The 14990-nt window shown below is 52.0% G+C and overlaps 1 protein-coding gene across 1 annotated transcript in view; it reads right to left on the bottom strand.

The window, feature by feature from the left end:
- Positions 1-766: 766 nt before the first annotated feature.
- Positions 767-14990, bottom strand: part of Igdcc3 (immunoglobulin superfamily DCC subclass member 3) — a 42473-nt gene continuing 28249 nt past the window's right edge. The window contains exons 3-14 of the mRNA XM_027411410.2: positions 8432-8576; positions 7965-8095; positions 7463-7600; positions 6036-6194; positions 4889-5054; positions 4354-4601; positions 4006-4170; positions 3533-3724; positions 3302-3406; positions 2363-2501; positions 2048-2255; positions 767-955 (exon numbers count right to left, since the gene is read on the bottom strand). Of these exons, the coding sequence (XP_027267211.1) occupies positions 767-955; positions 2048-2255; positions 2363-2501; positions 3302-3406; positions 3533-3724; positions 4006-4170; positions 4354-4601; positions 4889-5054; positions 6036-6194; positions 7463-7600; positions 7965-8095; positions 8432-8576 (1985 nt within the window). The remainder of the gene's footprint in view (positions 956-2047; positions 2256-2362; positions 2502-3301; positions 3407-3532; positions 3725-4005; positions 4171-4353; positions 4602-4888; positions 5055-6035; positions 6195-7462; positions 7601-7964; positions 8096-8431; positions 8577-14990) is intronic.

Below are 14990 nucleotides of genomic sequence, written 5' to 3'. Positions count from 1 at the left end.
AGAAGGGGGCTTAGGAGGGTCCAGTGACAACACAGGCCCACACCGAGGGCCTTGAGGCTTGAGGTAGACAGTTTCTTTCACACTTAGAATTGGGACAGTGTTTTTTGTTGTTTTTTTTCTTTTTCTTTCTTTTTTTCCTTTTTATTTTTCTTCTTTTTCTTTTACTCAGGGAAAGAATATGGGGTGGGAGGGGTACTCCAAAGGAGGGCTTGAGGTAGGAGTGCACTGGGACTCTGGGGGACAGGGGGCTGAGGTTACTGCCCCACTACTCCCAAGGACATTCATTCCGGCTGAGGTAGGTGCTGAGAGTCAAAACAGCTAAAATCCATCCTGAGAAAACAAGATCGGAGCAGGGCAACGGCATCGGCCAAGCCACAGTAGGGACGTGGGTTTTGTTTGTCTTGTTTTTTAAGTATAATTCACTTTCTCTCTCTTCTTTCTTTTTTGACTTTTAAATTTTGATTTTTAAAGGAAAACTTTGTTTCATTAGAAGTCTTGTGGGCAGCAGGCATTGATGAGGGGACGTTAGCTCTAGTGGGGAGACAGACGCCTTCCTGTAGGACCCTCTGGCTCCAGGGGAGATGCCTTCCTGTAGGACCCTCTGGCTTCTGTGGTTTGAGAACCCTGTCCTTCAGTCAAGCTAGAAGCACTGGCGAGCTCCCAAAACCATCCAAGTTCCACGGAACAGGAAAAACCTCGCTTTCGACCTGAGAATGGGGCATTGCCCCTCAGAACACACCAACTCTGGCTGTCGTCCCAAGTAAGCTCACAGAGAAGCTGGAGACAGGGTGGCCTGTCCTTCACTGAGGAGGCCTGCATCTTGGGGCTCTGGGGAAGGCCCAGGGCCTGCAAAGGGGGACTTGGCCTCTGTTGTCCTCCCTGGCACAAGGTTGAAACCTTGGAGCTGAACCATGGAGACCTGGGTCTCCCCACATGGAATAGGGGCTGAGGGATCCTGAGGAATGAAAGGTTGGATATAGAAGTCAGTATCAGAGTCAGAGGTAAGAGTCAGTCTCCACCCCACCCTGGGTTGTGGGTCCAGCAGATGTGTCTAGACTTTTCACATTGTAGCACATTGTCATCAAAAAGATCATGCTGGAGGACCATTTAGTCAAGTCATATAAAAAGATCCTTTCTCGACGGGCGGTGGTGGCATTAGTCCCAGCACTTGGGAGGCAGAGGCAGGCAGATCTCTGTGAGTTCAGTTCCAGGACAGCCAAGACTACACTAAGAAATCCTGTCTCAGAAAACCAAAACCGAAACAAAGAATAAAACCCTGAAATCCTTTCCCTTTTTATTTTGAGACAAGGTCTCACTGTGTAGCCATGGATGGCCTGGAACTTGTTATGTAGACCAGGCTGGCCTTGAACTCACAGAGATCCATCTGCCTCTGCCTCTGCCTCTGCCTCCTGAGTGCTAGGATTAGAGGTGTGCACCACCAAGGCTAGAATCATTTTTTTTTTTAAAGAGGTTATCATGTAACTCAGGCTTACTCTCTATGTCGCCAAGGCTAATCCTGGAATTCTGGTCCTCACACCCTCACATCATGAGTGATGCTAGGATTACAGGTATATACCACCACACCCAGTTCACCCTGGGTTTTTTTTGTTTTTGTTTTTTGTTTTTTTTGTTTTGTTTTGTTTTCAGAGAGATGGTTTCTCTGTGTAACCCTGGCTGTCCTGGAACTGACTCTGTAGACCAGGATGACCTTGAACTCACAAAGATCCACCTGCCCCTGCCTCCTGAGTGCTAGGATTAAAGGTGTGCGCACCATGCCTGGCCAGTTCATTCTAAGTCAATTTATGATTTTGTGTTGGGCCACATTCATAGCTGTTACTGCCAGGTGCAGAAGCTTGTGGCCTGAAGGATGCAGGCTGGTTATGCCTGACCATCCCTAGGCCTTCCAGCCTGACTCAGGACCCAAAGAGCATCCCTGACCAGGAGTTAGGTGTCCCAGGAAGATCTTGCCCTGTGGTGGAGTTGAAGGAAGGGGCAGCATGAGGGAGTCAGAGACTGAGGGAGATGGGTGGCAGGCACAGGCACTCACAGTAGGCCTGGAGCCTGGCTGCCCAGCTGATCCGGTTGCAGGGAACAGCTGCTCCAACTCCTTGGCGTCCACATGCTTCTCATCTCGGCCTAGCTGGCCTCCCTCTCCTCGGCTCACTCCATTCAGGGACAGGATACCAGGGTCCCTCTGGCTCCGGGGACCCTGGGGAGGGGAAAGCTGGTTTTCCACATCCCTACAAAGGAGGACCCTAAGAGATGAGCCAAGAGTTAGGGGAGTAGCATCAGGGACAGAGGCTGAGGTGCCAGCTCGGCCACCTTCCCCTGCCAACAGTTCCTCCCCAGACTCAGGACCCACCTGCCCCTTTGGCCAAACAGGAGGAATAGGACACAGAAGACGATGCAGGTGACTCCGATGTGGATGCCGATAACAATGCCTGTGGTGGATGTATGGTTGGTGACATCTTCCTTCCGGCAGTCACATGGGGGACTCAAGGCTAGAGGGCAGGGTGGGTTGGGGCATAGCTTGCCTGGCCTCCCCAGCAAGCAAGACTCCCCAGCCCTCTTCCTCTGCTTGACCCCTTACAGTTTTCCTTTGGGACCCCAGCTCAATCTTTCAGTTTTTTTCTGAATTCCAAGTATCAGCTCTGTGCCAGATACCAAGACAGGGTTTCATCTAGCCCAGGCTGGCCTCAAACTTGCTATGTAGCTGAGGATGGCCTTGAACTTCTCATCCTCCAGCTTCTAACTCCTGAGTGCTGTGATTATAGATGCTATGTCTGTTTTTTTGTTTTGGGTTTTTTTTTTCTTTCTTTTTTCTTTTTCTTTTTTTCTTTTTGGTTTTTGGAGACAGGGTTGACAGGGTTTCTCTGTGTAGCTTTGGAGCCTCTCCTGGCACTTGCTCTGTAGACCAGGCTGGTCTCAAACTCACAGAGATCCACCTGCCTCTGCCTTCCAAGTGCTGAGATTAAAGGAGTGCACCACCACTGCCCAGCCCTAGGCAAGCATTCTGTCAACTGAGCTGTATTCCCAGCCAGGACCAGCTACACCTTGTTTTTTTTTTTTGTTTTTTGTTTTTTTTTCCGACTGTTTCATCCTTACCATAGTTTTATAAAGTAGGTATAGTTAACCCTGCTTCATACTGAGAAACTGGAGAGAAGTTAGGCAGCTTGCCCACGGCCAAACAGCTGTGTGCACACGGGCTACACACACTGTCCTCTTCCTACCTAGCCTTCTTCCCACCCATTTCCCTCCCTTCAGGCCAGGATATAGCCCATGTCCTATTGTTAACCCTCACCTGTCCTCTCAGAGGCTCCCTTCAAAGACACAAAGCGGACTGTGGCGTTTCCGTCCCCATGCTGGTTGTAGGCAAGGAGTTTCACCTCATACACAGTGCTGGGGTCTGCAGGAAGCAGGGCTACTGAGCAACTTCCCTTCCCTACCAGGCAGCTTTGTCCTGGAAGGGAAGGACACCACCCCTGGCACCCAGTGTCACACCTTGCCCAGCCCCTTGCCCTGCAGGTCTCACCAAGTTGGCTGAGGTTGTAAGAGGAGACGGTCCCAGGGAGCAAGATGGGGCCGGTGAAGGAGGCTGCGCTGGCTGGGCGGTAAAACAACTTGAAGCCCCCATTGTGTTGGGCCAGCCGTGGCCAGGGTTTCCACAGCAGTTGCAGAGAGGAGCTGCCCAACAACCGCACTGATAGTGGGGGTGGGGTGGGGGCTAGGGGGCCAAGACGGGAGCAGTCAGATGGAGCTCTAGCTTTCTGCCTGTGACCTAGAACCCAAGAACCTGACAACCCTCTGACCTCAGGCACAGGACATGGTCTTACTCAGACAGCACCTTTCTGTGAATTAGAAAAGGTCACCCCTTCCTCCCAGCACAGCCAGTCTCTACTCAGCCTCAGGGCCCAGCACCTGTGTATACATAACCTGAACAGGTGTACGTGATGGCTCTACTCCCAAAGCCTGAGCGTCTATGGTTTTGCATCCCATATTCCTTACCTTCACCCAGGGTGCTGGCCAAGGTGGGGACAGAGGCTAAACTGGCCCCCCTTGGTGTGTAGGCCTTGATGTAGAAGCTGTAGGCTGTGGAAGGCTCAAGGTCTCTGACCAGGTGCTGGAAGGTGCTCTTGCTAACGGCTTCCTGATACTCCAGCTTGGGTGAGTCTGGGAGGCAAAGGGAGTGTAAAGGAACAGGAGGGCATCTTGGGAGCTTTGGTGAAATGAGGTGGTCAGGGAGCAGGGTGTGGAAGGAAAGGAAGGTGTTGGGGTCAGGCTGTGTGTGGTTCAGGGGGTTAGCTACAGTGAGTGAGGGTGGCTGACAGAGCTCTCCTGATGATCACTACCCACCGGCAGCCTTCCTGATGTGCAAGACATAGCCAATGATCTCCTTGGTGTGGGCTAGAGGCTCGCTCCAAGACACTCGAACCTCAGTGGAGGACACAGAGACAGCACGGACATTGCGTGGAGGGCCTGGCAACCCCTCGGCCCACAGCACGGTCAGCCTGGCACTGGCTTGGGATGAGCCAGCAATGTTTTCAGCCACACATTGGTAGATGGCCTCATCTTCAGGACCAACTCCAGAAATGCTCAATGTGCTGCAAGGGAAGGGAGAGCCTCAGAGGCGGACCACACCTCTCACCTGAGAGACTGAGCCCCTCCTTGTCTGAGCAAGACTTATGAGCACAAGGGTGGCAGGCGCAAGATTTAAGACCCAAGTCCCAGGCTCCCATCTTAGCACTCTCCCCCAGCTAGAGATACACAGTATATTTGGGTCACTTATTTCAGACCACTGTTTCTTCCCATGATGGCACCTTAACATGAAGCATGCATGAGTATGTGCCCGAGCGCTTGTGCACGCACGCGCACACCCCCCTTCACACACCTGTTATTGTTCTTGAGCCTGACGTGGCCTCCTGGACCCAGCACTTGTCCATTCTTCAACCATGTGACATGAGGAGGTGGCTCACCTTGAGCTTGGCAGGTGAACATGGCTGTGGTCCCAGCCGGCCTGGAGATGGACTGAGGGTGCTGGACAAACTCTGCTGGGGCTGAGTGGGCACGGAGAAGTGTGTAGAGTCATAGGGGTCATGTAAAGAGGAACAGGGACAGCCACGAATGAGGGGGTGAGGAGGAAGGGTAACATGCCAGAGAAGAGTACTCTACGTAGGCCAGGAGGGGCTCCCTCTCTTCTTCCTTCACCCCAGCATCTAGGAATAGGACTCCATCTTAAGGACTATTTAAAAGACTGACATCTGTATCCGAAAGCAATCAAGCGGAGCTCCCTGCTCAGGAAATTGTTAAATAAATAAATGTGCTAATAGGGCTGGCTGCACCTCCAAGGCTGTAATGACAAGAGATGGATGAGCTGCCCCCCTTCACCACCCAGTTCTACTTCCCTCCAATCCCCGGCCTCAAGCCTCTATTAACACCCAGGAATGGAATACTCTATCACCTTCATGTGGACAGATTAACAGCATATAGCATGCTAAACAAACGGCATTTAAGTTCCTAATCCCTCATTTCCCATCTCCATGCCCATGCCATGGGAGGAGAGACAGCCAGGGAAAGCCCTGGAAATGGAAATTGAGGCTGGCTGCAGGCCCCACATCTTGTGAGCAGGGTGGGAGCTGCTGTGTGAGGGGGAGATGACAGGCACACTGGAGCGCACAGCAGGCGGGTGTGAGCATGGAAGTGCCCCATGTGTGAATGAAACGGCTCCACGGGAAGGGACATGTGTGAGCCAGGGAATGACCTGCTGATATCAGAAAGTGGCAGTGCCTTCCAAGGTGGAGGGGTGTCACTGACATGTGCAGGGTACATGGGTCGCAAGTCAGAGAATGCCACACCCCTCTTGCTTCTAGCACTCATGTTCTGGGGAAGACCTGCTGTCTTTGACCTGGCCGGAGACTGAAGAGGGGTGAGAGTCAGGGCTAGGGTGAGGATAGACAGCTGCAGTAATAGAAGGTACTAGTCTCTGACACAGACCAGAGATGCTGATGGGGCATGGGGAGGGTTTGGCTGCTCTGTACCTTGTACCACCAGCCGGCCCTGGGCTGTCCTCCTCACCCGGGTGCCAGGCCTGTTGGCTGCACAGACATAGACACCTGAGTGCTGGACGGTCACATCTGAGATGATGAGGTTCCCTGTGCCCAGCACCTGGATGCCCTCCACCCCAATGGGGCGGCCATCTGCAATGGAAGTGGAGGGAGAATGAGCAGTGGCAGGAGTGTGAAAGATGGGAAGGATGAGAACATTCCAGAAGGCTTCCCCTTTACCACTCTTTCAGAAAGCCCTGACCTATGGCTTTGGCAGAGCTCCAGAAGTGGCAGAGAAATGCACAGTACTTGAGCCCAGCAGCAGGGGCCAGTGTCCTGATGCTAGCGTGATGATTGCTAGCTGCTTTTGCTGTTACTGTTTGTTTTGACTAAGACAGCATCTCACTGCATAGCCTAGGGTGACACCCTCCTGCTTCAGCCCCTAGTTCCTTCTCCCTGAATCCATAGAGGATTTGAAATCGTCCAGCAGTTGTAAACCCCGTGGTTTAAGATCCGTTCTACTCTAGGATGCTGAGGCACATTACAAGCCCATGAATATAACGGCTCTGAGAAGTTCCTCAGTAAAGAGCCTTGGTTAACTCTGTTTCCCACACTTGTTAGGCCCCTGAGCCATTCTTTTTCTCCTGCTAGGCCATACTTTGGGAAATGATGGAGCAGATGGCCCCCAGAGTGCCTAGTGGCTCCTGATGGTAGTATGCTCTTTCCAGCCTCTCCCTGGGACCCAGGCCCTCCCCCCACCCCAGGGATCAGATTAGCACAGCCAGAACACAAGGAGACAGCTCCCCATTCAGACCCTGAAGTGGTGAAATCTACTCCATTATCCCACACGGCCCCTCCTTCCCCCATCACTCAGCTGCTAGTGAGGCATAGTCTCCTGGTGAATGCCGCCCCACCCCACCCCTCTAGAGGCTCCTTCCCCCAGTGACCTTTCGGCTCAGACTAGTGGCCCATCTGCACCCTTTCACTGCTTTCTTCTGCTGCCTGGGGATTCTGGCTGGGGCAAGCCTGGGAGTGGGAGAGCAGAGCCAGGGTGGGTTGCTTGCTAGGATTTTGAAGGCTGAGGATAGCATAGCTGGGGGTGTGGCCAGGGCACAGAGGGTGGGTGGGAGGGACTGGGTGCTGAGGGCTGCAGAGAGTTCTGGGGCCTAGAGAGGCACTGAGAACTGTCTATACTTGGTAACCCAGGGAGCTAAGCCAGCCCTGCAGCGAGGGAGAGAATGCAGCAGCAGCAGGCTGACCTCAGAGAAACGCAGCCCCTCCCCAGGCCACAGGGAGGGAGGGATAGGCCCTTGCGGAGAACAAACACAATTTAAAGTCCCCAGAGCTGGGTGATGAGACCATGAGACCAGCCCTCCCAGGGGCTGGGCTGGCCAGAGAGCTGGGCTTTGGATAAGGCTCACCCAGGCGGCTCCAGGACACAATGGGACGCGGGTTGCCCGTGGCGACACACTCCAGCACTGCAGTCTGGTGCACTGTCAGGGTAAGGTTCTCAGGCCCCACAAGGATGGTGGGCTCCTTGTAGGCCCCAGAGCCTGAGCCTGGGAGGAGAAAACCACATTTCCTGATTTCAGCTGGAGGCCTTTCCACCTCCTCACTCCTACTCATGACCGTGGATACACACACACCACCCCCAAACCAAGTACTGAAGACTAGGAGATGCTGGGGAGCCTGAGGGTCCTGACCATTCTTCCTCTCCCAGCCAGGCCTCCTGCACTAGGAGAGCTCAGGGATCATTGGGAAAACATGCTTCTCAGGAAGAGAGGACTAGAGACCAGGCTTAGCTGCTGTCAGCTTGTGCTCACAGGGCCTCCATATATACTTGGTCATGCTGGGGAACTGGGTCTGTCTGGGAGTAGACCAGCTGGGGTGGCTGAGAGAACTGGGCAGGCCAAAGGAGCTCACCTGACACAGTGAGCCTCGCCCCATGGCTGACCCGCACACTGGCAATGTTTGAGGCCACACAATGGAAGACACCGCTGTCCTCTGCCCGAAGTCCTGTTATCTGCAAGACCCCCTTGGGCAGTAATGTGTACCTGTTAGGGGAGGGCACAGTTGACTACCAGCACAGTCATTGCAACCTCAAACCATGGGGACATAAACTGAGGTGTGGACACTAACTCAACCAGAGTGTTGTGATCACAGACGCTCACTGGGAGCCCCCACCCCCCAATCTTGATAACAACCACAGGCAATCCTCACACACATTTTCATGAGCCTAGAATCTGGGCCCAGTAAGCCATGTGACTGCAGCTTGCATAAATAGCATTGCCCCAGGCTGTAGGCACTGGTGACACACACAAGGCTTCTGCAGTCTTCATCCAAAGTCAGTACCCCAGTCATCCTCTCTGCCCTTCCCACTAGAGGCTCACCTCTCATCGTCTGTGTCAATGGGAACTCTGTTCTTCTCCCACGTGATCAGGGGCTTGGGAAGCCCATGGATTTGGCACTGGAAGCGGGCCACACCACCTTCCTCACCCATGGTGGCCTGGGGGTGCACATGGAAGTCTGACATGGCTGGGGAAACAGAAGAGGGGGGACAGATAAGGTGCACTGTGGAGGTGCAGAGGGAGAGGTGAGGGTCACCCACTGAGGTGCTGTCTGCTTGAGGCAGTATAGTAGCTTAAGAAACACACCAGCCCTCCCCACTGTGGGCAGGCACACTCTGATCCCAGACATGGCATAATCTTTAAGAGACCTGGGGAGGAGACACTGAGACAATACGTTGTCATACACAAAGTTCACAACTGAGAACCATACAATCGTGTTACAAAAAAAGGGGGGGGGAGAAAATATTCATAATGTTTTGAATATATTTATAACACTGGACTGGACTGTATTTGTGGCTTCAATTGACTGTAGGGTAGACATGGCTGGCAGACCAATTCCAGAATGATGAAGCTCTAACAAGACTTGTGTGAGCTGTGGAGGCTTCCCTCGGAGGGGAGGGTCTCCAGGACCTCACTTATGAAGGCCACCTAGAGAAAGGCACTTTTCCCAAATTGGCGGCTGTCTTTTTAACTGCTGTGACCTGAGCGGTATGTGCCACGTTCTACAGAACTGGAAACTGAGGCCCAGAGGCCCAGTTCACCACTGTTACCTAGTAGGAATATTGTCAATAGTAGCTTTGCCAGCCTCTTCTGTACCAGAGCCGGGGGACTTCCATCGTTTTCTTCCTCCCTTGTCCTCTCCCCCTACACGCAGTTCTTCTGCAGTTTCCACAAACGCCCCAAGAGGGTAGTGTATCCATGCAAGGTGACAGGCCTCTCAGAAGACTGTCAAACCTACCCATCTACATTTCAATGTGTCATAAATATTCAATCTGGGGATCAGATTCACACTTAAACTCTGATCTACAGAGGGGGCCATGGTGGCCCCTTGTACCCCCAGCTGGTTAAGTGTTCCTCCCACCCTGTTCCCACCCTGGCTCAGGCCCCACACTGCAAACCTGGAGAAAGGCCCCTCCCATCCGAGCTCCCAGCTTCAGCACCCGGACTGAGATTTCATTAAAATCCACTTTGCTTCAAGTGCAGGAAGGCGGTACACCATCTGTCCAAGCTGCAGCCCCTCCCCTCTGGCACTCCATCAATTGGGGCAGTGGCTCCCTCCCTCCCACAGGGAGCCCCCTCCCAACAGCAGCAGGGACCCTGTAGCTTGTTGCTGGCTGTCCCTGCTCTAGACTCCCCGGCATGCCTGGACAGCCCTCCTTGTGGCCCCAGTGTCCCTTCTCAGGCTCCCTCAATCCACAGTCCTGTTCTGGACTCCCAGGCATCCCAGCAGCTCGAAAGGATGAGGATGAGGAGCCTTTGTGGCCTCCCCTGAGAGTCTCTGGGGGCTGGCTCCTTTGTGGCTATTCCCCATCTCATTTGCATGTGGTTCATTAAATATAAACATGCATAAAAATCCCCTGCCCAGCCTCCTCCTCTCTGATGGCCTCCTGGGAGTGTGGTGGATGGGTGTGCACAGCTCCTTGTATACGTGTTCCAGGCCAGGTGTTTGCTGGGAAGCCTGGCTCTGCCTCCTATATCTGGCCTGACTGTCCCCATCAGACAACAGTAGGGATTTGAATCTTCCAGCTACTGTGGCGGGTATGCATTCCTGGTGTTGTGTAGGTGCTCAATCACGAGTGTCTCCCAGTGGGTAAAGCTCTTGTGGACAGGACTTTGGACTGGGTTTGGGAGGGAAGGGCAAGCGGTCCAGCTGGGGCCCTCATCAGGCTCGATGAGAGGATCCCTAGGGAGCACGCAGAGGTCAGCCTGCCCTGCCTCAGGCCAAAGGCTGTGCTTGGCTAAAGGCTTGTGGGTCATCCTAGGGCTCAGGAGTGGAGGTTGAAAAGTCTCTGGGGCCCTGTCCAGCGCAACCTCCAGGAAGGCAGGGCTGGAGTCAGAATTGGGGGAGGGGGGGCACCTAGGCTCCAGAGTCTTCTATCTTGCTTCCTCACCCAGACCCTGCCTAAGTAGGAGCTGATGTCCCCTCCTCACTCCAGTAGGGAGAGGAGCTGTATCTCCCTAACCCCCACCCCAGACCTGGGGCGTGGACTAATGGTTCTGCTGACTGCAGATGCCTCCTCATTAGAATCAAGCCTTTTTGTGTCCCTAGACCCCCTGGCTGGTCTCCCTGGAGGCCCTAGAACTGGTCTGAGGAGAGACAGAAGAAGCTGCTGCTTTTCAGGTCTAGGTGCTGGGATGGCACGGTCTGGCCTTTGCAGGGCAGCCCTCCCTCAAACCCCAACCTCAGAGGGAAACTATCAGCACAGGGAGCTTGAATATGAGGCTGCTGGGAAGGAATACCAGTGCTCGAAGGGTGTGGGCAAGGATTCGATCCTCACACCAGTAAGGTCATGGGACTCCTAAAGGTCCCCTGGGGCCCGTCCTGCCCTCTGCCTTTACTGGAGGGCCCTGGGTGCTGTCTTGTGGGCACGCTTATTCTGGAGCACTGCTTTGCTTGTCCAAAAATGCTTGAAAACCATTTTGAAGCGAATCCTTTTGTCTTGTAAAAATCCTTTCCTCTCTCTCCAAGGCCAGGAAACCCTGCAGCAGACTGTATGTTAAACCAGGCTACTCTTTTTCCACTTCTTTTTTTAAAAAAGATATTATTTAGGCTGGGTGGTGGTGGCGCACACCTTTAATCCCAGCACTTAGGAGGCAGAGGCAAGTGGTTCTCTGCAAGTTTGAGGCCAGCTTGGTCCACAAAGGGAGTTCCAAAACAGCTGGATTTCAAAACCCTGTCTCAAAAAAAACAAACAAAAATATACATTGTTTATTTTTATCTTATGTGTATGGGTATTTTGCCTGCATCTATGTCTATGTACAATGTGTGTGCCTGTTGCTGAAATAGATCAGAACAGGGTACCCCTGGAACTGGAGTTACAGACAGTTGTGAGCTGCCATATGGGTGCTAGGAATTAAATCTGAGTCCTCTGGAAGAGCATTCAGTGCTCTCAACTGGACCATCTCTCCAGCCCTGGCCTGCTTTTCCTTTGTGGCTGGAGGGAAGGTCATGAGCACAGATAGAGCCGGTTCCACAGCTTCACCTGGGGAGTCCAGCTGGCCTGTCAGGTGTGCTTCTGCTTCCTTGGCCTCTTCCTGTCTTTCACTTACTCTTTGGTCACCCTGGGGCTTGCTGAGTAACCTAGTTTATGGAGGGGTAGGTGCCTCAGGACCCTCAGATTCTGAGCTAACCTTTGCCACAGTCTCCAGGCCATAGAGCCTACCCAGCTAGGCTGGAGTCTCGGAACCTTCAAGGCTCTCCTGGCTCTCAAACAGGCTTTGGGCTCCTCTAGTGTCAGGGTGGGACATAAATGCTTCATAAGTCTTGTGTGTGTGTATGTTGTTTGTTTGTTGTGGGATATTTGCACACTATGTGAAGATACATTGCTATGATTGGTTTAATAAAGAGCTGAATGACCAATAGCTAGGCAGGAGGTATAGGCAGGACTTCCAGGGAGAGAGAGAGGAAGCAGGAGATGAATCTAGGCCTGCAAGTGATGCCGGGAGACATGGAGAGGAAACAGGAGATGAAAGATGGAAGAGAGACAATGCCACGTGATATAACATAGATTAATATAAGTGGGTTAATTTAAGTTATAAGAGCTAGATAGGAACAAACCTAAGCTATAGGCTGAGTTTTCATAATAAGAAGTCTTCATGTCATTATTGGGGAGCTGGCTGGAGGGACAAAGAAAGACTCATTGCATACAAACAGGCTTTTGGATTCCTCTAGTGTCAGGGTAGAACATAATTGGTTCACAAGTTGTGTGTGTGTGTGTGTGTGTGTGTGTGTGTGTGTGTGTGTGTGTTGTTTGTTCTGTTTTTTGTTTGCTTGCTTGTTTTGCTCTTTTGAGACAGGGTTTCTCTGTGTGGCGTTGGCTGGCCTAGAACTCTCTCAGTAGACCAGGCTGGCCTCGAACTCACAGAGATCTGCTTGCCTCTGCTTCCCTAGTGCTTGTGCCACCATTGCCTGGCTTTTGTTATGTTTTTTGCTTGTTTGTTTGTTTTGTTTTTTTGTTTTTCGAGACAGGGTTTCTCTGTGTAGCTTTGAAGCCTATCCTGGCACTCGCTCTGGAGACCAGGTTGGCCTCGAACTCACAGAGATCCGCCTGCCTCTGCTTCCCGAGTGCTGGGATTAAAGGCTTTTGTTCTGTTTTTAAAGACAGAGTTTTGCTATGTAGCCCAGGTTGACCTCAAACAATGCAATCTTCCTGTAGCCTTCCCAGGTGTTGGGATTCTAGACAAGAGCTACCACATCCCCACAGAAATCAGTGCTTAGCCGGGTGTGGCAATATTCGTGTGTAATACAGGTATTAGGGAGGCCGAAGCAGGATAATCATTAATTCGAGCCCAGCTTGAGCTGCACAGTGGGATTCTGAATCAAAAATGAAAATAAGGTCCCCTCATGTTGGGCTTGAGACAGCAGTTCTGGGTTCCTGGTACTTTTATGTTATTATCTGTCTGGGGAAAGGGTTCCTGGGCACATATGGAACATTGGGTTGCCAGCAGGGCCTCTGGATTCCCTGAACAAGTCATCCCAGTGGTTGATGACTGTGACCTGCATTAGCTGCTAGACATTAAAGCAGTGCTGTGACCCTTGCTGTTGGTACAGAAACTTGTTGGTCCTCTGAGGACGGTTGTGGGCTCCTCACTTCCAGATGGGTGACAGGAGAGGTAATGAAGTAGTGGGAGCCCTGCCAGGTGGGAGGGCCAAAAGGAAGCAACAGGGAAAGGAGATGACAAGCCTATGTCCTGTGTACTTCTGAAAAGGGTCTTCCAGCTCTCCTGTGACCCACCAATGGGTACAGCAGGTTATGGTGGAGGCAAGAGGGGCCAAGAATGAGGGCAGCACTCCGTGGTTGGAAGGGAATAGAAATGGCAGGAAATGGTCCTGGACACGCCTATAAATCACCCAGAGGGCCAGGATCTCCTGAGAACCGGATCTACAGCAGTTCAGGGAGGGAACTTATTGCCTGGTCCAGGGCCTTTGCAGAGGTCAGGCCTGGATTTGATTAGACAGGCTCCAGGGGGACGTGGGGGGCAGTGAAAGGTTAAGGCAGAGCACTGGGAAGGAAGCTCAGGTCTCCCACCTTTGGCTGCAGCTAGATTACTATCTGGTGTGCAATGATAAAAAGGAGCTGTGGACACAGTTTGGGAAACTTAGACTTAGCCAAAGTTAGTAGGTACCAGGTGGGGGGTTTCTGAGAGGTGACTGCTCCATTCTCATACACTCATTCAAGAGGGGATCACTGTGAAGACTTATCCAAAGATCCTGGAGGCTAAACACTCACTCTCTCTCTCTCTCTCTCTCTCTCTCTCTCTCTCTCTCTCTCTCACACACACACACACACACACACAGTCAGGTACACACACATGTGCACACATGCACACACAGTCAGGTACACACACATGTGCACACATGCACACACAGTCAGGTACACACACATGTGCACACATGCACACACAGTCAGGTACACACACATGTGCACACATGCACACACAGTCAGGTACACACACATGTGCACACATGCACACACAGTCAGGTACACACACATGTGCACACATGCACACACAGTCAGGTACACACACATGTGCACACATGCACACACAGTCAGGTACACACACATGTGCACACATGCACACACACATCATCATCTACATACCCATCTATCCATCTATCACTGTCAAGAACTAAAGCACATAGCATCCTGGAAACCCAGCTCCTCCTCAGACAACATGGATACTTACAGCAGTTTTTTTTTACACCAAGCACATGCCTGCACCCCAGACAATGCTACCCATTGCTTCAAACTTTCCCTAGAACTGCATTCTTCAGTAAGTCATGTCTGCATACCCACGAAGGATCAGTTCCAGAGCACTCTGCAGATAACAAGCATCTGTGAAAGTTCATGTTCCTTACATAAAATAGTGCACATACTATTTGCCAACCTCCCATGCACTTTAAATCATCCAAGTTACCTTATTTTTAATTATATGTGGCAGTGGAGATGGGGGGGGGTGTTTGCGTGTGGACGTAGTTGCCTGTGGAGTCCAGAAGAAGGTGTCAGAATCCCCGGAGCTGAAGTTGTGAGCTGCCTGGCCTGTGTGCTGGGAACTGAACTCTGGTCCTCTGGAAGAGCAGCAAGTGCTCTTAACTGCTGAGCCATCTCTTCAGTCCCTGAATTACTTCTTTTTTTTTTTTTTTTCCCCCAACATTCATTTATTTATTATCTATATAGTGTTCTGTCTGCATGTGTCCCTCCAGGCCAGAAGAGGGCACCAGATCTCATTATAGAATAAATGGCTGTGAGCCACCATGTGTGTGCTGGGAATTGAACTCAGGACTTCTGGAAGAGCAGTCAGTGCTCTTAACCTCTGAGCCATCTCTCCAGCCCCCCCCGAATTACTTCTTATAATAATTAATAACATATAAATGCTGGCA

Source organism: Cricetulus griseus, chromosome 4, assembly GCF_003668045.3.
Source record: "Cricetulus griseus strain 17A/GY chromosome 4, alternate assembly CriGri-PICRH-1.0, whole genome shotgun sequence".
Lineage (NCBI taxonomy): Eukaryota > Metazoa > Chordata > Mammalia > Rodentia > Cricetidae > Cricetulus > Cricetulus griseus.
Note: the sequence above shows the minus strand (reverse complement) of the source record. Positions and strands in the feature narration are given on the sequence as shown.